Source organism: Lutra lutra, chromosome 4 (assembly GCF_902655055.1).
Source record: "Lutra lutra chromosome 4, mLutLut1.2, whole genome shotgun sequence".
Taxonomy (NCBI): domain Eukaryota; kingdom Metazoa; phylum Chordata; class Mammalia; order Carnivora; family Mustelidae; genus Lutra; species Lutra lutra.
Window position 1 is genome coordinate 20,886,827 of NC_062281.1, and position 26,666 is coordinate 20,913,492.

Below are 26,666 nucleotides of genomic sequence, written 5' to 3' on the forward strand. Positions count from 1 at the left end.
CAAAAGCTACTCAAAATTTCACAATTTGCTCACTTACTCATTCATTCCTTGAACAAATATTTATTGAATCTCTATTAGCTACTAAGTCCTGTGTTGAGTCCTAGGCATACAGCCCTGGCTCTGACTAGACATGATCTAAGCCTAAAAGGTTGGTCCTATAAATGTTATAAGTATTATGAATGGGAAATTGTCATGTGTGTTGTTGGCATCTAACAAGATGAGATTTTGAAAATCTCATGATTTTCAATGATCTTTTTTCTTCTCCCTGATAAGGAGATTTGGCTTTTATTCATCTCTATGCTCCCTCCTCAGATGATAAGATAATGTATCAAATAAGGAAATAGAGCAGAAATCTTTTTTCTGTATTGATATGCTACATAATGTAAGGAAATATAATACGTAAGGGCATATATAGTGATTAATTTATCTAACAACAATATCAACGACAATATTAATAACAGCTATGTTTACTGCTTCCTATGATCCAGCCCAGGCTGTTGGTGTACATGACCGTGATGTCAACTAGTCCCTTTGTTATGCCCCATCAATCTCAGAGACCCATAAACTTTATTCCCCCTTCAGCTAGTTCCTGTATAACCTAGCAAAGAAAAGTGAGGATTTCAAGGATCCTGCAGTGTTTCCTACTTGAATTATAAAGCACCTCCTCTAGTTTCCAGGTTTATTTGGTTTAAGAAAAATTACTCGTTGGAACCAGCAAGTCTTTGTCGTCTTTGCATGTCTGAGTAACAGGGAGAAAAAAAGAAAATAACTGACATTGTACTTAATGAAAAATACAATATTAAAGTTTGTTGGGCAGGTTTTCTCCCTCCTGCACGTCTCATTCATTATTAAAATGCATCCACAGCCAAGTCAGTAGAAACAAATGCAAGGAGGAATCCCATCCATCCAGGACGAAGTGGTGTGCTGCCGCAGCACAATGCGGTAGTTAAGAGTGGAAGGTCTGGGTGATGGGACCAAGTCCTGGTCCCACCACTGGCTCACTGGCAGCCTGCTGAAATTCTATAAGTCTAAGTGTTCTTGTTAGTAAACCAGAATAGTGAAATATCTCCCTCATCGTGTTATTGAGAAGAGTAAATGTGATAATGTCTATGAAGTGTCAAACGATGCCTGGAATGCAGTGAGCACTCGAAAAATGTATATTATGGCAGTATCATCCACTAGGCCACCCAGAAATTCTAGCAGCTAGAAATTGGAGGGCTGCAAAGAAGCAGCCAAGGGCAGCCAATGCCTCTTTAGCTCATATCTTGGCTGTGTAGATTTGCAACTCCCTGGTTGATGTGTATTTTTGCTTCCAGAGATTTGTGCCCCTGGCTTTGAAACGTTTACAGCACTCTGTAGATGTAGCATACAATATTCTGTCTAAAATTCCTTTCAGCACAAAGTGGGGCAGAAACTAATAGAAATAAAAAGAATAGCATTATAAGTAATAACTATGCGGTTAGATCCCAACATCCCAATCCATGGACATCCCACCCAACTGTGAGAACGGCAACGTCCTCCCTGATGATTCTGCTAAATGAGATAAGTCACAAAAACCATGAGTCAAGACAAATAGTGTGATTTGTTTTTGTAGAGAAGAAACGCCTTAAAAATATTTACGATATCTATTTTCACCTGCTTACTGGACTTTTCCATATGGATGTCCAGAGGCAGCTCAGACTGTTTAGAACTCATTATCATCTGCCAGTTTTGCTTCTGAAATCTCTCTTTCGTCCCCCCTCTTTCTCCCTATCCCAACAGCCCTAATTCATCTCTCATTTTTTGTTCATGTCCCACCAGGAGCTTCTCACATCCTTTCAGTCCTTCAGCCTATCTTTAGCCCCACCAAGAGATTTGTCTACCTGAGCAGAAAGAAAGAAAGAAAGAAACTAAATTGCTTCATTCTCCTACTCAGACTTCCATTGGCTCTTCTGGTTTAAACTGTCATTCGGCCAGTCAGACCTGATACAGTCTTAAAATTTCTATAGAATAGCTGTGAAAACCAAATAAAGAAAACCCTAGGTATAATGAAAATTAGGGTAACAAAGTGCAGTAAGTTTCCATTTACAATGAAGCCATTAGAGCCAGGATAGGGAAACCATTCTGTGCTCCACCTTACTAAAAGATTGATTCTATTTACCTAAAGGGAGGTAGAATAACACTTAATTTCTCCTCCACTGGACACCCTGTTCCAAGAGTATGTCCCCACTGACAAGAAAATTAAGTCAATAACTTTGTTGCATTAGTGATACATTTTGACATGACAGAGTACTGCGCCCTAATCTCCCACACTCACCCATATTTCTAATTACAAAAAGTTACACAGGAAGGAAGACAGGAGAACAGGCAGTAAAATGATGCATTTGGGGAGACTCATTTCTCAATGGTAAAGCCTTATAGGCAGGTGCAGGAATACCCTGGCATCAGCGAATGCTAAGCATTTTAATTTTGCATACCCTCATCTGTGCAAAGCTACAATGTTAGAAAAACAGGAAGAGGGAGCCAGAAAAAATTCCATATTAGCATGGCTGAGCCACCTTAAAATAATACCAACATGATATAACCTCCCTTCGGGTTCCTCTAAGGTAGGAAAGAAGGTCATATCCTTTGTACACTTTAGTACACTTTGTACACTTTTTACACTCCCTGTGAGCATTATTTCAGTGTATTTGGTTTGTGTCTATGGGCCAGTAGTGTCTTTGCCCAAGATCACCAGTGGCAAGCTCTAGCTTTGCTCTTCGCGTGCTAAGATAAATCCATTCTAAAGACCTTCCTTTGTAATATATCCAAGTCCCTCTCTCTCTTTGGGGACTTACACTTTGGTCTGCAGCATATTGTTACCCTTGTGGCATCACTCCATCTCCAAGCTCCTGTTGGACATAAGGGCTTCTTTGGTCACTCAGCATGTGGCCTGAAGTGGGGCAGAACTTTGGTTCTGAATGTCAAAACCCTTTTCTAGATTTTTGTGCATCTCAAACGAGGCAGAACAAGATCATGTAAACTATTTTTGACTGCACTCCATACTGTAGTGTCTTGCACGTACATTCATCCCTGGCTGATGTCAGATAAATGACCTTCAGAAGGGTCATGGGCAAGAGAAGTATGCTTTAGTTCCTTGACTTATTTGTTTGCTTGCTTGTTTGTCTGTTTATCCCCCTCCTTAAATAGGGATAATGATTCCTGTAGTATGTTTTATCAATTATTTTATCAATCAGTGGAACTAAAGAAAAATAATTGATAAACCCTTCATAAATTCTAAAGACTCATACTCATATAATTTGCTTAACAGATACAAGTATTCTCAAGTGGCTATAAGAGATGTGAGATAATGGTCCTAGAGTTTTCAAGTCAAGAACAATCACAATAAATAATTTGAAAACAATTAAATTCTTTAGATGCTACTTCAGTTGAATCTCTGAGCGTCAGATTTTCACAGCAGATATTTATAATTTATAGAAGAGCGGAGAATGCTCTAGAATATAATTTAAAGATTTTTATAAAGTTATAGAATATTACAGATCAAATATGTAGTTCAAAAACCAGACAGACTGCTTATGGATTGGAATATCTAGAAAAGAGGCAAAAAAGGCCAAAAAACATCGTTTCTAACAGAACTAGAATTTCATAAACACAAATAAAGAGTGAGAGATTTAAGTTATATCAGGCCTACACATATGGTCGATGACCCAAGGCCAAAAAAACTGCCTGCATGGGGCACAGGAAAATATTCCCTATGGAAGACGAAAAGACTAGAAGGCAGGAAAACCATTCTCATTTTCTCTTGAGTTTTGTTAATCCATGGTTTTCGAATATTTCAAGGGTCCTTGGCAATATGTCAGGGACAGTACTAAGTGCTTTGTGTGGCTCAACTCATTTCTCCTCACCAAGACCCTATGAGGTAGTCACACTTATCATTCCACCTTTTCTTACTGAAAACAAAACAAAACAAATAATAATAATAATAATAATAAAACAAAAAAAACACTGAGGTTTGGTTTTGTGGGTTTTAACTCATTTAGTCCTATTACATTCCTAGGGTATTTACACCACTGTCATTCCTATGCCATTGATCAAGAACACCAGACTCACTTGGAGAAGAAGGAAACACGAGTGAAGAGAAAGGGTGATCTCAGGTTTGTGAACTACGGACAATGAGAGTTGATTTTGCAGTGGGACCACAGTAGGCAGGAAATTGCAGCAAGGAGTAGAAGGTGGTGACATTTCCCTGGTAGATTTCTATTTGGGGAACCAACTTTACAGTCTGTGAGCCTTTCATGAGGGATGTGGGCAGAGAGGGAGCTTATGGTAATGGAAAATGGAAGCTAATGGGAAAATATAGCTAAGCTATATGCTACACGTTTTAATTTTCAAATTAAGCATTTGAGATGGATAACAACATTATCCCTATTTCAAAAATGAAGACACTGAAGCTTAAGGTCTCATAGACAGGTAAATGGCAGAGCTCAAATTCAAAGTCCATGATCTTTGCCTACATGCAAGTACCTGTTGGGAAACTACTACTATGGCCCTAGCGGTGATGGTTGGCTAGCCAAGTTATTGTGCAAGGGAGTTGAGGGAAGGGGTGGTCTGGTAAAGGATACATGATTATTAAAATAAAACAGGCTAAATTTTTCTTTAACATTATCATATCATATATCCTGACTCATCTTTGCCCATACCTTGATTGACTGGACTTTTACTTTCCCCTTTCTGATCTAACCTTGAGATGCTTTCTTGGTATCTACCCAAAGGGAAAAGGAGAGGAAAAAATGGTTCAGAACACCCTGGCCAAGCCACTTAAAATCTCAACCTGTCTTTATGCATAAAATACATACTAAAACTCTCAATGAAAGAATATAGTGAATTAATATAGTTAATATAAAGCTCTTAGGAAAATACCTACTTGCTTAACCTCTCTGATAAAGCCGCCAGAAAGAAATTAACAACTTAATTTATATCAAGGTGACCGAGCTAAAATAATTCCGTATAATGTGTATGCATTGACCCCACAGAACTCCTTTTCTAATGTTAATTTAAAAAACTAAAGGAAGGATCATTTCATGCTTAATGAGAAAGATGGAACGTGAGGATGATGATATAACATGGCAGAATGGACCAATGACTGGCCCAGTGATGGAAATAGGTGTTCCAGTTCTAGTCCTGCTGCCAGTTGATTACTGTGTGATCCAGAACAAGTTATTTTACCTCTCTGGGCTTCAGCTTTAACAAATGCAAAAATAACTGGGATTAAACCAAGTTACCTCTGATAGTAACATTACGGGAGTGAGACTCTCAACTTGGCTATGAACGTGATCTACACATTCCTGGGCATATCTGGCCATCTGTTGGGGGTAGTCATGAGAAGGCTTGTTTGCGTTGGAGGCTGAGAAGATTCCCAGAAATAACTCAGGTTGTGCCAATTGCTAGGACCCAGAGAGTGAGCGGGTATCCAGAAGGGCCTACTGTGCGAATGGCATTTGAGCTAAAACCTAAATGAGGAGAAGGAACAATACTTGGAACAAAGGAAAATTTAGGCCAGACAGAAAGAGCATCAAGTCCAAAGATTCTGGGCCAGGAGTGAGAGACAAAGCAAGGATGCCTGATTCAGACTATGAGTGGAAAAGTAGTTTGATGTGGGAGAAGTAGGGAGAAGCCAGATGGATTGCAAAGGAACTTTTAGGCCACACACAAAAGTCATTGGGAAAAAAAAAAAAATAATAATAATAATAAAATAAAGCTCCTAAACAAAAAGGCTAATGGAAGCCAACATAAGTAATAAGGCAACATATCTTTAATTTCCAAACAGACTAATGAAATAATGGAGTTGATTATCAGAGAGGAGGCATCTCATTACCTTCAGCACATTTTAGTATCCAGTACAATGTTGAGCTATGAGGCGGCCTGAACCTTTTTGTGTTCTTAATTGTCGCATCCATTTCTTGTCACACAAAGGTCAGTGGACTATATTTTCAAACCTGACTCTACTAGAAACCAGTGGATGTCATGGAATGGTACCGAACCCAGAGCCGGAAGGCCGGGGCTAAATTTCAAGTTGCATATCTGTTCTATAAGTATGTGAGAGACCTTGAGAGTTCCACTTGGCCTTGTTGAGTTTATTTCCTTATCTTTTAAGTTTAAAGTAATTGCTACCACATAGGGCAATTGTGAACATTAAACAAGATAATGTACTTGAAAGTGCTTTGGAAATAGTGAATCATCACTCAAATATTTCTTACTGCTCTTACATTTCTTTTCTTGCTAAAATTTACATTTCTTGCTGAAATTTCTTGCCACTGCTGTTTTCAAGGAATACCACTAGAGGTCAGAATTTTACACGAATTGTTTCAAGAGTCGATGCAGGTGGGAAAGAACATTTTTCTACTAAACAGCATAAAATAATAAATTTAAGGCATAGAGAGAAAAATAAAGATGGCTTTCAACAAAGAAGTTTTGATAATTGGAACATTGCTTACTCCCATAATTGTTACTCAGCAGACTTAGGTAAATAGGGAGAAGGAGGAAAGATAAATAGAATTTAATTATCTATTTATGATGTCTACATGGCTTAAAGTTTACATTTGTTAGCTTATATTATTCTTAAAACAGTTCTCTAATGAAGCTCACTTTTCAAATAAAGAAACTAAAGCATAAGTAGATGTATGGGACGCCTGAGTGGCTCAGTTGGTTAGGCGGCTGCCTTCGGCTCAGGTCATGATCTCAGTGTCCTGCGATCAAGTCCCACATGGGCTCCTTGCTCAGCAGGGAGCCTGCTTCTCCCTCTGCCTCTGCCTCCTACTCTCTCTGCCTGTGCTCGCTCTCTCTGACAAATAAATAAATAAAATCTTTAAAAAAAATACTTTTATTTCTAATCAAAACTTTCTTTTCTGAACATTTGCCCTCACATTATTCATTTATTCACCCAAGAAATTATTTGGAAGCCCCAAGGTCTCATTGTTCCTCCCTGGCATTTATTTTATGGTATCAAAGGTTAAAGCCTGGATTGCAATCTTTGGAGGAAATTAATTCACTGATTAAGAAAAATGCACTTTCAGCAATACACATTTAAATAACTGACAAGCATAGGGCGATGTATTTCTACTTTTTTCTGAAAGACCCATTTTTTCTACTTAAAATTTTAAGCAGCTGCAATTCTTCTATCCTATAGCCTGGAGAAACATAGCATGAATTACTAATAAGGGAGCACCAAATTTGCACTGCAGTGACCACTCTCAGAACCAAAGGGTCAGAACTGAAACCAGGAAAACAGCATCTTTTATCAACCAGTTGCTTAAAGCACATTTAGACCTTGGCTCTACTTGAAAAAAATCCGCAATAGTCTATCATCCTTCAGCTGAAGGCACTTGGCCTCAAAGACTCCACTTTCAATAAAGAAATTTCATTTATACACTATCTGCAATCCTTGACAAAAATTTTCTTCTTCGTAGGAAGCCCACTAATTGATGAAATATATGAAAGATTTAATTTTCTCTGTACTGAGGTTTTTGCCTGGTAATTTTACCAAAATCTGTGCTTAGAAAGGCATTGGAATAAAAACAGCTGAAGAATAGAGAGCGTCTTAAGAAAAGCATTCCTGAAACACTAAGGTCTTGGCTTTGTACCTTCTCCCTGGAACAGCATGGAAGAGGGAATTTTCCCGTGCCCTGGGTGAGGTCCGCCCCCTGCCAACATTCTCCAGCCTAACATCAAGGAAGGTTTTTACTTAAATAATAGGCCATTGGTTTTCCAAAATAGGAGGAAAGAAGGAGGACACTAGGGAGAACAGAAAGTCATTCAGAGTTACAGTAAGATTGAGGGAGGAGGGAAGAGAGTTCACTTATTATATATGAACATTTTGCTTTGCTTTTCTCACCTTTGGGTCCTGGTGCAATTGTGTGTGTGGCACAAACTTCAGTGGTAGGACGACCATCCATGTCCAGACCCAGACTCTGAATTTGCAAAAGAAAGAGCACCAGAAGGATGGATTGGTTTCTTCGAAGAAGGGCTCCAAAACCGTTCATTGCTGTGGTTCTTCAAAAAAGGATTACCCAGAAGTGCCAAAGAAGTAGCTTTATTTTAAATAAAACTTCTGCTTTAGGGAAGAAAGTAAAGTATCTGGAGTACACATTCCAGAAAGGGCTGCAAAGACAAGAAGGAAGCATATCTTAAGTTGTTTATTTCCTCAGTATTCCAAATGGACCATACATTGTCCAGACTGTTTATTTTCAAGTGACAACAGTTTACTGAAAATTATCTCTGAGCTAAACACTCAAGGAGAAACAACCCAGAGAATGGAGGGGATAGAGATGACTTCTGTTCAGTACAGGAGCCGACAATTTCATATCCCACATTGCATTTTTATGTTGGGTTCCAGAAAGATAAATCCAGAGATTGCTTAAATTACCTGCCTGTTATGGGTACACTATGCAGGGCTTTGAGATTTTTTGTAAGGAAATAATCATTAACTGTTTGTGGCAGCTGAATGCTAGCACTCCCACTGCTCTATGTTACCTTATTTCCTTCTCTCTTTACAAAGGATTGTCTTGGGATTAAGCCCCAAAGGAAAGAACACCAGCTTTACTGCAAAGCAATTTGGCAGTAAGTATCAAGAATATTAAAAATGTTTATAACCTTGGTCTAGTAATTGTCTTTCTGGTACACTATTTTAAGAAAATATCCTGAAATGTGGACAAAGTTTTGTTTGAAAAAATACGGCAAAAAGAAGAAGGGGCATTAATTGCCTAACAACACATTATGGTTGGCAAATCATAGTAAATACAGACATATGAGAGAGTACGACATGGAAATTTTATTAAAATGATGTTTGTAGCAAGTTTTTGACAAAATGGAGCAGAGAAGCTTATGCTATTACTGTTTCTTAAAAATAGGATAGATATAGATAATAGAGATACAGATACAGACATATATACAGAGATAGAAATACAGATTATTCTTCCTTTATCTTCTATTTACCTACCTGTCTATCATCTATCATCTCTCTCTCCATCCATCCATCCATTCATCCAACCATCCACCTATCTATTCTATCAACCCATGGTCTGTATGAATAGCCTAGGCAGTTAAATGATTGCCTTTGGCTCAGGTCATGATCCCAGAATCCTGGGACTGAGTCCCACATCAGGCTCCCTGCTCAGTGGGGAGTCTGCTTCTCCCTCTACCCCTCCACCCTCCCCCACTCATGATCTCTCATGCTGTCTCTCAGATAAATAAATACAATCTTTTTTAAAAATCAGATATAATAGGGAGTTACCTTACCTTCTTTACTCTTTTTTTTTTAAGATTTTTTTTTTTTTGACAGAGACCACAAGTAGGCAGAAAGGCAGGCTGAGGTGGGGTGGGGGGGGGGAGCAGGCCCCCTGCTGAGCAGAGAGCCCGATGCAGGGCTCAAATACCTTCTTTACTCTTGAGAAGCATGTTAACTGAGAGGCCAGAAGAGGTTTCAGACCTACTCTCCTTGAAATTGGAAAAGAAAGACCTTATATATCCTCATAAGGGCTAATGAAGAATTATTTCTATGAGATGTCATTACAAGTAATGGCCAATCTAAGAAATACAGGTGTATGCGTTTCCTAGGGCTGCTGTAACAAAATACCCCCAATGGGATGGCCTAAATAACAAACATTTATTGTGTCACGGTTCTGGAGGCTGGAAGTCTAATATCAAGGTGCAAAGCCATGCTTATTCTAAAGACACCGGGAAAGGATCTGTTCTAAGCCCCTTTCCTGGTATTTGCTTGGCTTATGACAGCACAGCTCTAATCTTCACGCAGCATTCTCTCTGTGTGTATCTGTCTGTCTGTCTGTCTGTCTGCATAAAAATGTTTCCCTTTCTATAAGCATACCATTCATAATGGATTAGCACCCCTCCACTAATGATCTAATTTTAATTATGTAAACAGTGAATCTTGGAACACTACATCAAAAACTAATGATGTATTGTATGATGACTAACATAACACAATAAAAATTTAAAAAATAAATAAATAACCAAACTGTATTTAAAAAAAAGAAAGAAAGAAAACCTCTTAACAACTTACCTCTAAATACAGTTACATTATGAGGTAGTGAGAGTTAAGAGGCTTTTTTTTTTTTTGGTCTGGGAAGATATGATTCAATCCATAACAGGCTTATAGGGTGATGTAACTGGATCTTTTTATTAGCAATTCAGGGAGAGGAAGCAAAAGGAACTGGCATTAATTGAATAGTCATGTGCTAAATTGCATTGATCCCTTAAGTGTATCTTGTTTAAGCCTTTATATAACCCTTAGAATAGATAGTACCTCTCCCATTTTGCAGACAAATAACTTGAGGCTCAGAAAAATTAAGCAATTTGTTTAACATCACTGTGAACATTAATTTTATGTGTTAACTTGACTAGATTATGGGATGCCCAAATGTTTGGCCAAACATTATTTTTGGGCATGCTTATGAGAGTGTTTCCAGATGAGATTAGCTTTTGAATCTATAGACTGTGTAAAGCAGATTTTCCTTCTCAATCTTGGTGGGCCCCACCTAAATCATTGAGAGCCTTATCAGAGTGAAAATATAGAGGAAAGAATTCCTCCTTTGCCTCATTGGTGGAGCTGAGATTGTCCTTTTCCTGCACTAATAACTGGGGAGTTTGTGGCATCATCTCCCTGGTTCTTGGGCCTTTGGACTTGAACTGAACTTAACACCATTATTTCCCTGATTCTCAGGACTTTGCCACCAGCTTTTTAGGGCCTCCACCATGCGAGTGGCAGATTGTGGGACTTCTCGGCCTCCATAATCATGTCAGTCAATTTCTTTTACTAAATCTTTCTCTCTTGATATAGATATTGATACATACAGATATCAATATAGATATATCTTGATGGTCTGTTTCCTTGGAGAACCCTGATTAAAAGTCACCAATTGAGAACGGGACGCCCCAAAAAAATTCAAATGTAAATTCTTTCCCAAAGTTCCTATTATAAAATGCTACTTGTATTCCATACAGGTGAGTAGGCTCAAGCTTTGAAGATGCATTAATTTTCACACATTCTTAAAACATCAAAATGGTTGCCTATGCCATATTAACAGTGATAGGAAAATAGTGGGAATTCACAGAATGGTGTGAGAAACTCAAATTCTACATCTATGATAAGCAGATAAATGATACAGAGCAAATCACTCAATTTCAATTGCCATAAGACATATAAAGTGAGTTTAGACTTGATAATTAATGTACTTTCTGAATTAAGATTCTTTTAAAATAGGTATTTTTTAAGTTATTTAGATTATTCTAAATATATTTTTTTCTTTCATTTCTTTTCAAGCATTCCCTGGCACATAGTGAAATACATTCATTATATTTATATGTAGAAATCCACTGGTGACAATTTGAAGCAAATAATAGTCCTTAGTATTTTTCCTTGGGATATGCTATGCCTGTTCTTTCTAACCTTTCTCTGTCTCTCCCTCTCTCTCTCTCTCTCTCTCTCTCTCTTTGAGTTTAACAAAGTATAGAGACTTCCAGGGAAGATAGCAGAATAGGAGGACCTTAAACTCATTTATCCCACAGATACACCTAGAAACATCAATGAAAATAACCCAGAAAATGACCCAAAGACTAGCAGAACAGATTCTCCAGCTAAGTGTAGAGAAGAGGCTATATTGAAAAGGGTAGGAAGGTAGGAAGTGGCCTCATAAGGCCACTGCTTTCAAAAGCAGAGATGTAACTGATTTTCTTAACACATAGAAATAGACACAGAGTTAAACATAATGAGACAAGAATATATCCAAATGAAGAACAGGACAAAATCACAGCAAGAGACCTAAATGAAGTGGAGGTAAGTAATATGCTTCATAAAGAACTCAAAGTAATGGTCATCAGACACTCACTGGACTTGAGAAAAATGTGGAGGGCCTTAGTGAGACCCTTAACAAACAGATAGAAAACATGAAAAAGAACCAACAGAAATGAAGAACACAATAACTGAAATTTAAAATACACTAAATGGAATAAATAACAGACTAGAGGAAGATGAAGAGTGACTCAGCAACCTGGAGGACAGAGTAATGGAAAGCAGGGTTTTAGTAGAATTTACTTATGAAGTCATATAGTTCTGGAATTTGGTGGGAGTTTTTTGAGAACTGGTTCAATTGTATTGCTGGTAATCAGTTTGTTCAAATTTTTTATTCCTGATTCGGTTTGGGAGCTTATATATTTTTAGGAATTTATCCATTTCATCTAGGTTGTCCAATTTGTTGACATGCAATATTTCATAATATTCTCTTATAATCTGTATTTCTGTGGTGTCCATTGTTATGCTTCCTCTTTCACGTCTGATTTTGAGTTCTCTCTCTCTCTCTCTTTTTCTTCTTTGATGAGTCCAGGTAAAGATTTATCAATTTGTTCATCTTTTCAAAGTACCAGTTCTTGGTTTTATTGATCTGTTCTATTTTTTTTTTAAGCTTTTTAAATTTTTAGTTGTTAGGTTCTGTTATTTATTTCTGCTCTAAACCTGTTATTTCCTTCTTTCCTGTTTTTTATTCTTCTTTTTCTAGCTTCTTTAAGTGCAAGTCTAGTTGGTTTTTTTGAGATTTTTCTTGCTTCTTGAGGTAGGTCTGTATTGCTATAATTCTCCCTCTTAGAACAGCTTTTGCTGCATCCCAGAGATTTTGAAACATTGTGTTTTTATTTTCATTTGTGTGCGTGTGTGTGTATTTTTGGATTTCCTCTCTCATTTCTTGGTTGACCCATCCATTGATTAGGAGTATGTTACTTAACCTCCATGTATTTGTGTTCTTTCCAGATTTTTTCCTTGAGGTTGAATACTCATTTCGTACCATTGTGGATGGAAAATATGTTTGGTATGATTCTTGTTGAGACTTATCTTGTATCCTAATATGTGATCTATTCTGAAGAACATTCCCATGTACACTTGAAAAGAATGTGAATTGTACTATTTTAGGATGGAGTATTCTGAATATATCTTTTAGTTCCACCTGGTCCAATGTGTCATTCAAAGCCACTGTTTCCTTGTTGATTTTCTGTTTGGATGATCTATCCATTGATATAAATAGAGAGTTATAGTCCCCTACTATTATTGCATTGCTATCAGTTTATAATTGTTATTAGGTGCTTTATTTATTTGGGTGCTCCCATGTTGGATGCATAAATTTGTTATTATCTTTTTGTTGGATTGTTCCTTTTGTGATTATGGTGTGTCCTTCTTTGTCTCTTGTTACAGTTTTCATCTTAAAGTCTATTTTGTCTGACAAAGTATTGCTACCTCAACCTTCTCTTCACTTCTATTTGTATGATCAATTCATTTCCATCCCTTCACTTTGAATCTGTATGTGTTGGAATTACGTTTCTTGCAGGCAACATGTAGATAAAGCTTGCTCTTTTTTTTTTTTTTAAGATTTCATTTATTTATTTGAGAGAGAGAGTGAGGGAGAGAGAGAGAGAGAGAGAAAGAGAGAGCATGCACAAATGTGAAGGAGGGGAAGAAGGAGAAGGAGAAGCAGATGCCCCACTAAGCAGGGAGACCAACTTGGTGCTCAGTCTCAGGACCCTAAGACCATGACCAGAGCTGAAGGCAGATGTTTCACCAACTGAGCCACCCAGGCACCCCTTTTAATCTCTTAGATCAATGGAACAGGATGAGAGCCCAGAAAGAAATCCATAGTTATATGGTCAATTAATCTTTGACAAAGGAGGCAAGAATATGCAATGAGAAAAATACAATCTCTTCAATAAATGATGTTGGGAACACTGGACAGCTACATGCAAAAGATTGAAACTGGACAACTTTCTTACACTATACACAAAAATAAACTCAAAATGGATTGAGGACCTGAATGTGAGACTTGAAGCCATAAAAATCCTAGAAGAGAACACAGGAAGTAATTTCTCTGACATAGGCCATAACAACATTTTTCTAGATATAGTTCCTGAGGCAAGGGAAATAAAAGCAAAAATAAACTATTGGGACTACATTAAAATAAGAAGCTTCTGCTCAACAAAGGAAACAATCACCAAAACTAAAAGACAACCTAATAAATAGAAGATATTTGCAAATGACATATCTAATAAAGGTTTAGTATCCAGTCAAGCTCTCTACCACTAACCCCCTACAGAGGGTTAGTATCCAAAATATATAAAGAACTAGTACAAATGAACACAAAAACAAAAACAAAACTAAGCTAAACTAAAAAAAAAAAAAAAAAAAAAAAAAAAAACAAACTAAACCAAAACAAATAATCCAGTCTAAAAATGGGCAGAGGACATGAACAGACATGAACATTTCTCCAAAGAAGAAATTTGGATGGCCAATAGACACATGAAAAGATACTCAACATTCCTCATCATCAGGAAAAAGCAAATTAAAATCATAATGGGATATCACTTCATACCTGGTCAGAATGGCTAAAAACAAAAACACAAAAAACAAGTTTTGGTAAGGATGTAGAGAAAAAGGAACATTTGTGCACTGTTCATGGGAATGTAAAATGGTACAACCACATGGGAGTTGAAGGAAATTGGAAGGGGAGGTGAACCATGAGAGACTATGGACTCTGAAAAACAATCTGAGGGTTTTGAAAGGGTGGGGGGTGGGAGGTTGGGGGTACCAGGTGGTGGGTATTAAGGAGGGCACGTATTGCATGGAGCACTGGGTGTGATGCAAAAACAATGAATTCTGTTATGCTGAAAAGAAATTTAAAAAATTTTTAAAAAAAGGAAAATAGCATGGACATTCCTCAAAAAATTTAAAATAGAATTACTCTATGATCCAGTAATTCCACTACTGGGTATTTACCCAAAGAATCTGAAAACACTAATTCAAAAAAATATATGCCTCTCTATGTTTATTGCAGCAGGATTTACAATACCCAAATTATGAAAGCGGCCCAAATGTCCACTGATTGATGAATGGATAAAGAAGATGTGAAAAAATCCCAGAAAAGAACACAGACAGTAATTTCTCTGACATCAGCTGTAGCAACATTTTTCTAGATATAGCTCCTGAGGCAAGGGGAATAGAAGCAAAAATAAACTATTGAGATTACATCAAAATAATATATAATATATATGTATATATAATACTTATACATATATATTATATATATAAATTTTCCTAGCCATGAAAAAGGATGAGCTCTTGCCATTTACAACACATAAATGGATTTAGAGGATATAATGCTATGTGAAATAAATCAGAGAAATACAAATACCATATGATTTCACTTATATGTGGAATTTAAGAAACAAAATAAATGAGCATAGGGGGGAAAAAGAGAGAGAGGCAAACCAAGAAATAGATTCTTAACTATGGAGAACAAACTGAGAAGAAAAGGGGTGTAGCAAAGAAGGGGAGATAGGTTAAATAGGTGATGGGAATTAAGGGGTACACTTGTGATGAGCTCCAGGTGATGTATGAAAGTGTTAAATCACTCTATTGTATACCTGAAACTAATATTACATGGTATGTTAAATAACTGGGATCTAAATAAAAACTTTTACAAATGCATATAAATATATTTCTATATGAATGAATAGACCATTATACCAAGATTCAAATTGCTATAGATTATTCATCACATATTTTGTATGTAAAGTACTACTTATCCAACCAATGCTCTACTGTTGGAAAGTTAACGTTTATAATATTATTAATATAAGTAACACTGTAAAGAACATCTTTAAAGATTTTTATTTATTTATTTGAGAGGGAGAGAGAGATCATATGAGTGGGGGGAGAGGAAGAGGGAATCTCAAGCAGATTCTGTGCTAAGTGGGGCTCAATCTCAGGATCCTGAGATCATAACTTGAGCAGAAATCGAGTCAGACACTTAACTGACTGAGCTATCCAGGCACCCCATAGAGCTCAATCTACATGCCTATTCCTTTTGAACATTGAAGAAGACTAATGTATATGGCTTGGTAACTCACTGAATGTTGAGAGCAACATAAAAGGAGAAATTTTTAAACAGTATCTCATATATTGTAGTTATATTTTCTTCTCCTTAAACATTATAGTTCCCTTTTTTCCTGACTGATAAATATGAGGAGCTTGTAACGAGGTGGATATTCAAAGAAGAATATTTTCATAAACTGGAAAGGACTGCTCTACTTTTAGCTAGGATTTACTAAGAAATGTGATCTTAAAAATCTCTTTTCAGCTACAATCTGGGTGACTGGAAAAACACTATTGCCACTAAGAAACTTTGGTTAAGAAAAGAACTAGTTTCGAGAAGACAGTAATGAAGCTGGGTGAGTTTAAGGGTCAGGAAAATAACAGGATGGAGATAGTAGGCAGGCAGTTTGGAATGCAGGTCTTGATGCTAAGAGATAATCTAGAATTTGAGATTTCAGGTTTAAAGTTACAAGGTATGAAGATTATAGATGAAAGTAGAATGTTGAGTGAGTAAAGTTCAGGAGTATAAATGTCAGAGTCTATATTCAGGGACCCGAAGGAGGAGAAGCTAACAAATAAATCAGAGAGGGAGCAAAATGTCATGGAAGCCAAAAGACAAGGAAGTTTAAACATATAACTGGTGGCAATTAATGCATGGAACCATAAGATGAAGGTTGACATGGGATTTAGGGATTCTACAAATAGAACCTTATAAGTGAAAGGGATTTCATAAAGATGAAAGGAAAAGAGTGACAGAGTCCCATGACCACTGGGAAAGTCATTGTTGAACAGTCATAGTAATGAAAACAACAATAATAATAATGCTTGTGTTTATTGACCCAAGTTTCTCTTATTCTCAGCACCTAAGAATGTATGTTTTCTTCTTAATGTTTCTAAACAGTGTTTAAACAAGAGTGCAGTTAAAATGGAATGGGATGGCATGTGAGGCAATGGAATCTAGACTAAGTTTCCAAAACTTGTTGATGGAGGAAAAGAAAATTAATGTAAAGAACGTATTAATAGGACCCTATCTGAATCATTGAAGAAGTGATGTATATGGACCAAAATCATGATACTGATGCCATTATTTAAGAACTTTGTACAGGTTCCTTGATAACCCAATATATAAGGGGTGGAGTAAATAATGACCTAAGTTTTAAAATAAGACAGATGATTGGATAAATGAAAGGAAGGGATCAAATTATGTTAAGTGTACTCTTCTTAGCGTGTGATAAAATCTAGTGTCCCAAAAGATTTCTCTTGAGACTTAAAACAACCCACTCTCAGTTATTTAGAAAATAAGGTCATTGAGAACTACAAGTGACATTGCTTTTTTTCTTTAAAATATGGTTTGGAAATAGACAATGAGCCAATCAAATTTTCAGCAGGTATAAAATTGGAAGAAGTTAATGGTAATTCTAACAAGACAGAAATCAGTGACTGGCTTATGAAACTCTCTCTGGGATTCCATCTTTTCTTAAATATTTTTGTCTTCCATTTCCTGAGGCACTGAAATTTCAGGCTTGGTTTTGTGCTTGTCTACATATGACATGCCACTAAAGTGAATAATATATGGTATTTCTCCCCTGTTTTTCTTTTACCCATTTTTCATGGGCTGAATGGTAGGCGCATAAAAGATATGTCCACTTGCTAATCCCCAAAGTCTGTAATATGATCTTCTTTGACAAAAGGGTCTTTGCAGATGTAATTAAGCTAAGGATCTCCAGATGAAAGAATCTTGGATTATCTGGGTGACAGGAACAAGTGTCCTTAGGAGATTCTCAAAGGAGAGGCACAGGGACAAAAAGGAGAAGGCCATGTGAAGACTGGCAAAGGTTGAAGTTCTACAGCTGTAAGCTAAGGAACATCTGGAATTGCCAGAAACTAGCAGGGTTAAGAGAAGTCCTCCTCTAGAGTCTTCACAAGGAACTCAGCTCTCCTGACCCCTTGATTTCCTACATCTGGCCTTCAGAACTGTATTAATAAGGTTTTCTCATTTTTAAGCCACCATGTTGTGGTAATTTGTTATAGCAACCCTAGGAAATTAAGGCACCATTCTTGTGATACTCATCCACAGTTATTGGAAGGAATGACACATCAAAACATTTACTCAGTACAAAACAAACTGAGGGTTGATGGGGGGAGGGGGTTGGGAGAGGGGGTGGGGTTATGGATATTGGGGAGGGTATGTGCTATGGTGAATGTTGTGAAGTGTGTAAACCTGGCGATTCGCAGACCTGTACCCCTGGGGATAAAAATATATGTTTATAAAGCTGTAAAAAAAAAAAAAAAAAAAAGAAAAAGAAAAAAGAAAGGATGAATCCCCAAGTTTTGTAGCAACATGGACGGGACTGGAAGAGATTATGCTGAGTGAAATAAGTCAAGCAGAGAGAGTCAATCATCATATGGTTTCACTTATTTGTGGAGCATAACAAATAGCATGGAGGACAAGGGGAGATGGAGAGGAGAAGGGAGTTGAGGGAAATTGGAAGGGGAGGTGAACCATGAGAGACTATGGACTCTGAAAAACGATCTGAGAATTTTGAAGGGACGGGGGGTGGGAGGTTGGGGGAACCAGGTGGTGGGTATTGTAGAGGGCACGGATTGCATGGAGCACTGGGTGTGGTGCAAAAATAATGAATACTGTTATGCTGAAAAAAAATAAAAATTTAAATTTAAAAAAAAAATTTAAAAAAAAAATTTACTCAGTGCCTGACAGAGACTGAGCAACATCTGTTCTTGTACATTTTAATTATCATGCATTCAGCTTATATAATATCTGGAGGGAGATAAAATACAGGATATGAAACCAGCACATCATAAGGCAGGAATGATTTACTAGTTGAAAAAGAATAGCAAACAAAATGACAATCTCCTCTCCTGAAGGAATTTCCTGACAAATTGACAAACCTCAGGTTTGGACCTGGTTTTGCATTTGTCCATTCACAAAAGTATCTTTTTGGATTAACCTCTCTTGTGAGTTAATTGAATGCAGTTTGTACAAAATGGAATTAGTAGAACAGATTTTAAAATGACATATAATTAGAGAACAACATGCTAGCAAACACATTCATAAAATTATTTTATTATTGTTTGCTTTTGAAATTTCACATTTATAAAAGCATATTTTTTAAAAATGATTTTAACAAGCTTCTGAGATTAAGTTGCAGCCTCCTGCTGTCCTTGCCTCGTTCTGGATTCTTACTTCTTGGAGGGAAATTATTTTAATAATTTTAGTGCTGCTTCTTTTATCTCTTCTGTATTCTAAAATAAATTTATGTTAATGTTCTTGATTTTTATTTGATTCAATTTGGATACTCAATGTCTTCTTAATATGGAACACGGAGATTTCTTTCTCTTTCATTCTTAATCCTACATTCCCCCCTCGACACACATTTCCTTTCTTTCTCTTTATAATTTAGTAATATTATCACTAATACAATATTCAATGTTTATATCATAATGACTCTGTAACAGTTATTCATAGCTGAATCATAATTGATTACATTTTGTTGCTTGTACTAATTTTGTTTTCACAAGATTTAGTAATTGGGTTGTTTTCTTTTGCACAGTGTTCTATGTACCAATCCCACAATAACTACTAATTCTTTGAGATTTGTCAGTTCTGGGGAAATTTTAAATATTCTATTAGTTTCATTGCTTTTCTGAGAAATACCTCTTCTGGAACCCTCATGCATCTTGCTCCATCTGGTTTGGATATTCTATTGGCTTTTGATAGAGCTATTCATTTGGGATATGTCTTCACCATTGACTAGAAATCTGTGTTATAAGTCCTTTTTCTATATCTACATCTTTTTTTTTTCTTGGTTTCATCATTGGTTTTTTTTTTCTCGGTTTTCATTTCTCATTTTACTGTAACATGTTCTCTAGTAATTTCCTATAGAGCATGGAGCTATAGATATGTTTCTGAGATCCTGCACTTCTGAAAACATAATAATTCTATCTCCAAATTATGTAACATTTTGGCTAGGTATGGAATCCCAGGTTGAAAGTAGGTTTCAACCTGTGGTGTAAAACTGTTCTATTTTCTTCTAGTTTCTTGTGGTGGTGTTAAGAATTTTGATATTGTTCAATTTCTCTATACTCCGTACAGAATATTTTTTTCCCTCTCTCTGGAAACTTTTAGGAGAATTTCTTTATATGCTATATTTTGAAATTTTGGTGACACGACCTTAATATGGGTCTTTTTGTATTCACTGCACTGGGTTATCTATAGTCACTTTTCTGTTGCTTCTTCTTTTCTCTCTGTCTTTGTAGATTATTATTATTTTTTATTCCATTACTGCTATTTTGGTGACATTCTGCAGGGAGCAGAACATAAACATAGAGATTCAAACTTCTATACAGACTCAGATATTTCAATTACCTTATAATACAGTTTCAAACAATTCCTATAGGTGAGGTTCACCAAGGATATTCTTCCCCCTAAAAATCAGTCTTAGAAGGGAGTTCCAACTTGACCATGTGAAGAGATCAGAGCATGCTTTCCATATAACATGTATGAAACTAGACAAATTTTAAAAAAATAATAATAACCTTTAGGAATTCTGAAAGTTGACCAAAGAATACGAGCTTAGAAGCATTTATTCTTGAAAAGATCCCATAGCTTTGTGGGGTTTTTTTGTTTTTTTTTTTAAACATTTTATTTTTTTATTTGACAGAGAGATCACAAGTAGGCAGAGGCAGGCAGAGAGAGAGAGAGAGGAGGAAGAAGGATCCCTGCCGAGCAGAGAGCCTGATGTGGCGCTCGATCCCAGGACTCTGGGACTTTAACCCACTGAGCCACCCAGGCGCCCCGATCCCATAGCTTTGTATAAGACTAGTGGAAGTATGAGGCTTTCATGCATGGAGCCAACTCCATCCTTCTCCTACCTCTGCTGGTGAAAATAGCAGTTTTATCAGCACAAGCATAGCCAAAATATCCAGCAACTTTGCTGCCACAGGCAAACTCAATATTATACAGAGTGTGAAGACACAGTTATATATTAATGTAAGTGACTAATGAGTACAGAAGTACATCCTAACATTGATGGCTCATTGAAGGTTGATAAAAATACCAAGGCAAGGGGCGCCTGGGTGGCTTAGTGGGTTAAAGCCTTTGCCTTCGGCTCAGGTCGTGATCCCAGGGTCCTGGGATCGAGCCCCACATCGGACTCTCTGCTCGGCAGGGAGCCTGCTTCCCTCTCTCTCTCTGCCTGCCTCTCTGCCTACTTGTGATCTCTCTGTCAAATAAATAAATAAAATGTTTAAAAAAAAATACCAAGGCAATTTGATGAAGGAAATGATAGTCAACAAACAGTGCCATGTGGAAAATTGGATAGCCACATGAAAAGAAATGAACTTAGAAACATAGCTCACACTGTAAGCAAAAATTAACTCAAAATAGATCACAGACTTAAATATAAAAGATTAATGTAAGTCCTTTAAAAACGCAATTGCATATAAATAATATATATATACATAAGGTATATATATTATACTTACTTTTATGTATTTATATGTACTTGTATTTAACATAAGCAATTAAGCATAGTATAAAACTTGTAGAAGAAAACATAAGAGAAAACCATTGTGACCTTGCATTAGGTAAAAATTTCTTAGGTATTGAACCAAAGCTATGGTTCATAAAAAAATTGATAAGTCATTCTAATCAAAAATTTAAAACATTTGTGCTTCAAACACACACACACAGAAATACACACACATCTTTAAGCAAAAACAAAACGAAACAAAAGACAATAAAACCAGCAAATCACGACTGGAAGAAAATATTTATAAGTGATAAATCTAATAAAGAGCTTGTATCCAATAATAATAAGAATACTAATGACTAAATAAAAAACATGAGCTAAACACTTGAGCAGACATATCTACAAAGAAGACAAATAGCTAATATATGTATGAAAAGATGCCCTATGTCATTATTTATTAAATTGCAGTGAGATACCATACACACAGATAAGACTGACCATAATAATAAAAAATGTGACAGGAGTAAGTGTTGACTCGGATGTAATAAAGAGGAATTCTGATATATTGTTGATAAGGATATAAAATGGAACAGTCACTTTGCAAAACAGTTTGACAGTTTCTTGGAAAGTTAAATATAAACTTAAAATATAACTCAGCAATTCAACTCTACCCAAGAGAAATTAAAACCTGTGTCCATACAAACACTTGTACATGAATGTGTATAATAGTATTATTCATAGAAGTAAAAAATTGGAAACAATACGAGTGTCCATCCAGCAGTGAATGTATTTTGTCTATCAAGTAGTATATCCATAGAACAGAATACTCTTCAGTAGTAAAGGATCAAACTACTCTAGATGTAGCAATATGGATTCTGCTTTCTCTCCAGATTATACTAAGTGAAAGAAATAAGAAACAAATGACTACATATTATATGACTTTTTTATATGAAATTTCTGAAAAAAAAAAAAAGCAAGAGTTTGAAAACAAGATTTATTTATTTTAAAGAGAGCACAGGAGGGAGGGGTAAAGTGGGAGAGAGAGAGAGAGAATCTCAAGCAGACTTCTTGCTGAGCTCAGAGCCTGACATGGGGCTCGATCTCACAACCCTAAGATCATGACCTGAGCCAAAACCAAGAATAAGACATTTAACGGACTGCACCACTAAAGCACCCCTACAAAAACAAGATTTTAAAGATAGAAAGTAGGTGAGTGATTGCTTAGAACTGGGAGTGGAAGTGCGGATTGATTGCGTATTGGCACAATGGAACATCAGCACGTGATGGTTAGGTTGTAAAACTGAACTACAGGGATGGTTACACAACTACATAAATACACTGAAGAACCCAGCTCTTTACTTACAACTGGTTAATTGTGTGGTATATAATTTATGCCTCATAAAACTGTAAATAATTAGCATTAAAATGGCATTCAAAATTCCTAGAATGTTTTAATACCCGAGAAGTGTTTATAAGCCTGGAAATCATGAATGAGACAAACTTGGTTTTGCTCCCCTTTAGAGAGCCGTCCTTATAGATTCAGTAAGTCATCAATCTCAAGATTGTTTTCAGTTCAGAGTGTATTGGTTTAGCACACCCAAAGAGCATCTTTATGTGAGACTTTTTTTTTCAGTTAAACCATCAATAGAAAATTATCAGAAGAATGAAAAAATATTACTATAGATGCATAACTAAATTTTATTATTTAAATGCATCTAAGTATAAAGTTAATTATAAAAATTAATTGCATTAAAGAGCAGAGCTTTCTCCAATCTTTTTCACTTACAAAAGGGTCAATACTTTCTTTTGGCTCTAAGGGAGCAAGGGGCAAATTCTTGATTTTCGTTATTTCTGTTCTGTGATTAATTATACATAGTAATCTCTTGAATAATATTGGATGAATGAGAATGGATAATTATACAGGCACATAATGATGGGAGTTTGAGTTCAATAGAAATGTGAGATGAAGATGCATTAATTCACTTACTCATTCAACAACTATTATTTATCAGATTTGTGGTACAATATCTGAAGTTACAGGAGTCCATAAGACACAGTCTCTTCTTCAAGGAATTTCCCTTTATCTTGTTGAGGAAACAGAGAAGTTTAAAGTAGTTGCCATTCTTTTTTTTCTTTTTCCCATTTGGATAGAAATAAATACCAGGTATCCAGCTCTCATGGAGGCCTAGAAGAGAGAGGTCTAGTCTAGGCTTGGTGGATCAAGAAAGGTTTCCTTTAGGGGATATTTCCTAAATGGGGTTTTGGAAAAACCTGTCAGAATTAGCCAAGCAAACTTGAAAAGGAATAAAGAGAAGATAATCTACATGAACAGACTAGCATATGCAAGTCTGTGGGAAGTAAAAGGAGTTCACTGAGGCTAGAGTTTAGAACTTGGTTGGGTAGATGAGGCTCAAGGTAATGGTAAAAACTAGACCCCACAGGGTGTTGTATGTGCTGCTTAAAAGTTTGAGAAATAGTGGAAGCATGTGAAGGATTTTAAGAAAGGGGATGTCACTGTTAGAGCTGGTAATCGGAATATGAGAGATGTGTCAAGATAAAACTTCAACAGCTTCATGTAATAGGAACCCAGGAATGGGAACTTACTGGCTTAGTGAAATGAGACAGGATTATTTGTTTTTTGTTTGTTTGTTTGTTTAGATAATTAGGAATCTGAAGGCAGAGAATCCCAACAGAGTATTACCATGCTATCACCAGGCACCATGACTTCCACTTTCTGCCTTTCCCATTTTATTTGTGGTTTCCTTCCTCATTGTCACAGAAGGGCTGCTACTGTTCACACATTGCACCTACATGCAGGATGAAGAGAATGGTTGTGACAAAGGTCAAAGACAACAAGACTGTTAACTTAGTCATCTTTTTAAAGAAACTTCCTGGAAAATTTCTGGGGTGAAATCAACTTATATCTCATTGGCCAGGATTAGGTCCTATGGTAGCAGCTAAGGAGGCTCAGCGATCAAATATTTCAGTTACGTAAACCAGGGATTTGGAAGCAAGAATGGATCTTAATTAACTAGGTAACCAGTAGTGCCTGATTATCCAAATGACCTGAGCTTTAGCAGTGGCAATGAGAATACAAAGATGCAAATGGATTTTTAAAAACAAAGTGGAAGTAATAAGACTTGCTGATTGTCCAGCAATGGAGGGGAGGAGAGGGGCAGGAGTCTAATGGATTCCTAGGTTCCTAACCTGAGCTATTGGATGTGGTGTCATTTACTGATGCAAGGAATTCAAATTTGGGAAAAAAGATGGTAAATTAAATTGGTTCAACCTCCTTCTGTAATATTCAAGGGGACACATCTGATGGCTCAAAAGATATCCCCACCAGAGGTACAGATTAGAAAGTCATCCCCATATAGACTGTAATTAAAACCATGGGAGTGAAGGAGAGCTTGAGAGAATAAAAAGTGAGAAGAAAAGACTGTCATGTTATTTTAAAGGAAGTATCAAGAGAGTTTGGGAAATAGTCCAATCCGTGTTGAAGAAAGTTCACATTTTATAACTGCGAGAAGCTTGGATGCTTTAGGCAGCTCAAAAAGGAAATTATTCTTTATGGCACTTTTTTTTTTTCTTTTTGACAAGGCATTTTTTATTGTTTGCAGTCAGCTCAAATACATGATCTCTTTTGAATTGCTTTATGCTGTCTAGGACAAATAGATGATTAAACTGAATAGGTTTAATAGAAACTCTGTTAAACAGTCGTCATGACTTGACATTTAAGAGGCCTGAGCCCAACTTCCAATTCCAGCACAGATTTTTGCCTCTGGGAAGATTATTTACTTGTTCTACATCTCACTTCTCTGTTTTGCCAATGTGGAGACCCACATCCATTTCCTGCCATTCCCTGCTTGTAGAGATGGGTCAGAAAAGGATTTCCGGTACCCGAGCTCCAGGACACAGGCACCAAGCAGATACAGACTGAGTAACTGAAGGGCAACTTCACCTCTCTCCTCCCTGTAAACAGAGGTCAGAGATGGGTGTTCTTCAGCGTAATCGCTACAGCACACTCTTACCCTACCCCCTTGCTTCTGAAAAGCCTGAAGCAGCAGGGTTTCCACACAGACAGAGAGTATGTGGTTGACCTGTTGTACCTGCCTGATACTCAACACGGAGGAGTTAAGAGAAACCACCAGGCATTTGTTGAACTGAGGAAATGCAGAAAATAACACATTCCTGGGAAAATATTTCCTGCATTATAGAGATAAATACTTATCTCAGCTGTGCTGGGAAGCATGAAATCAATAAATGACATGCTCTTTTTTTTTTTTTTTATGGCCTGTTTATGTTTTAGGGACTTCACATCGCAAATCATATATAAATCTCAAAACATATTTTCATGAAATACTTTTTTTAAAAAATATTTTATTTCTTTATTTGACAGAGAGAGACAGTAAGAGAGGGAACACAAGCAGGGGAGTTGGAGAGGGAAAAGCAGGCTTCCTGCCTAGCAGGGAGCCCGATGTGGGGCTCGATCCCAAGTCCCTGGGATCATGACCTGAGCCGAAGGCAGAGGCTTAATGACTGAGCCACCCAGGTGTCCCTTCATAAAATACTTTTGAGAAGACCTAAACTTAATAATTAAGCAAATATCCTTCATATCCTAAATTCCCATAAATCACTCTCAAATGTCTATTTGATAACATGCAGAGATCCTGAAATCTTTCACGTAATTACTTATTCATTCAAAGTGTCCAAAAGCTGACAAGGACACGTCACAATGTATATAACACCAAAGGACAGGTGTGTTTTAAAATGAGCATTTTGTGACTAAAAATATTGTTTTAAACATGTTCATTTAAGAGACAAGAATACACTGTAGAAAGTGGAAGCCAGAATTTTAGGACTCCCAGACATAATTTTGCTCATGTTTCTGGGTGCCGTGAGGACATGTGTATAGGTTAATGCGTTAGGCGATCAGGACCATACCACTGAGCTCTACTCAAGTTGGGTTTTGCATTCTGTTTTTCAGACTCAGATCTACGGTGTTTCTGCTAAGTGGTTCCTTGTCTGTCACAGACACCTCATCTCAGTCCTCCGTCCTCTTCACACACAAGTAGGCGAATCCTTTACTTTGATTTTCCCGAAGCATCACTAGTACAAGGTAGTTATGTGTAGTGTCTTTCTACTGAAGTTCTGAGGATACCAGAGGCTATTTCAGAGAATATCAAGCAACTTAAATCTGAGTAGCAGGCGTTCCTCTCCTTCAACGTTGTGGAGCCAGTAAGACACTGAGAATTTCCTCTTTGCCATCTTCT

General features: G+C 36.7%; 1 protein-coding gene and 1 long non-coding RNA gene across 2 annotated transcripts in view; one reads left to right on the forward strand and one right to left on the reverse strand.

Moving 5' to 3' along the window:
* COLEC10 (collectin subfamily member 10) overlaps positions 1 to 8,131 on the reverse strand; it is a 38,379-nt gene extending 30,248 nt beyond the window's left edge. Inside the window, exon 1 of the mRNA XM_047728394.1 lies at positions 7,871 to 8,131. Within this exon, the coding sequence (XP_047584350.1) occupies positions 7,871 to 8,018 (148 nt within the window). The 5' untranslated portion in view covers positions 8,019 to 8,131. The remainder of the gene's footprint in view (positions 1 to 7,870) is intronic.
* A 352-nt stretch (positions 8,132 to 8,483) lies between these two features.
* The window catches only part of LOC125097009 (uncharacterized), a 38,012-nt gene continuing 19,829 nt past the window's right edge, over positions 8,484 to 26,666 (forward strand). Inside the window, exon 1 of the long non-coding RNA XR_007126456.1 lies at positions 8,484 to 8,595. This is a non-coding gene — a long non-coding RNA (uncharacterized LOC125097009). The remainder of the gene's footprint in view (positions 8,596 to 26,666) is intronic.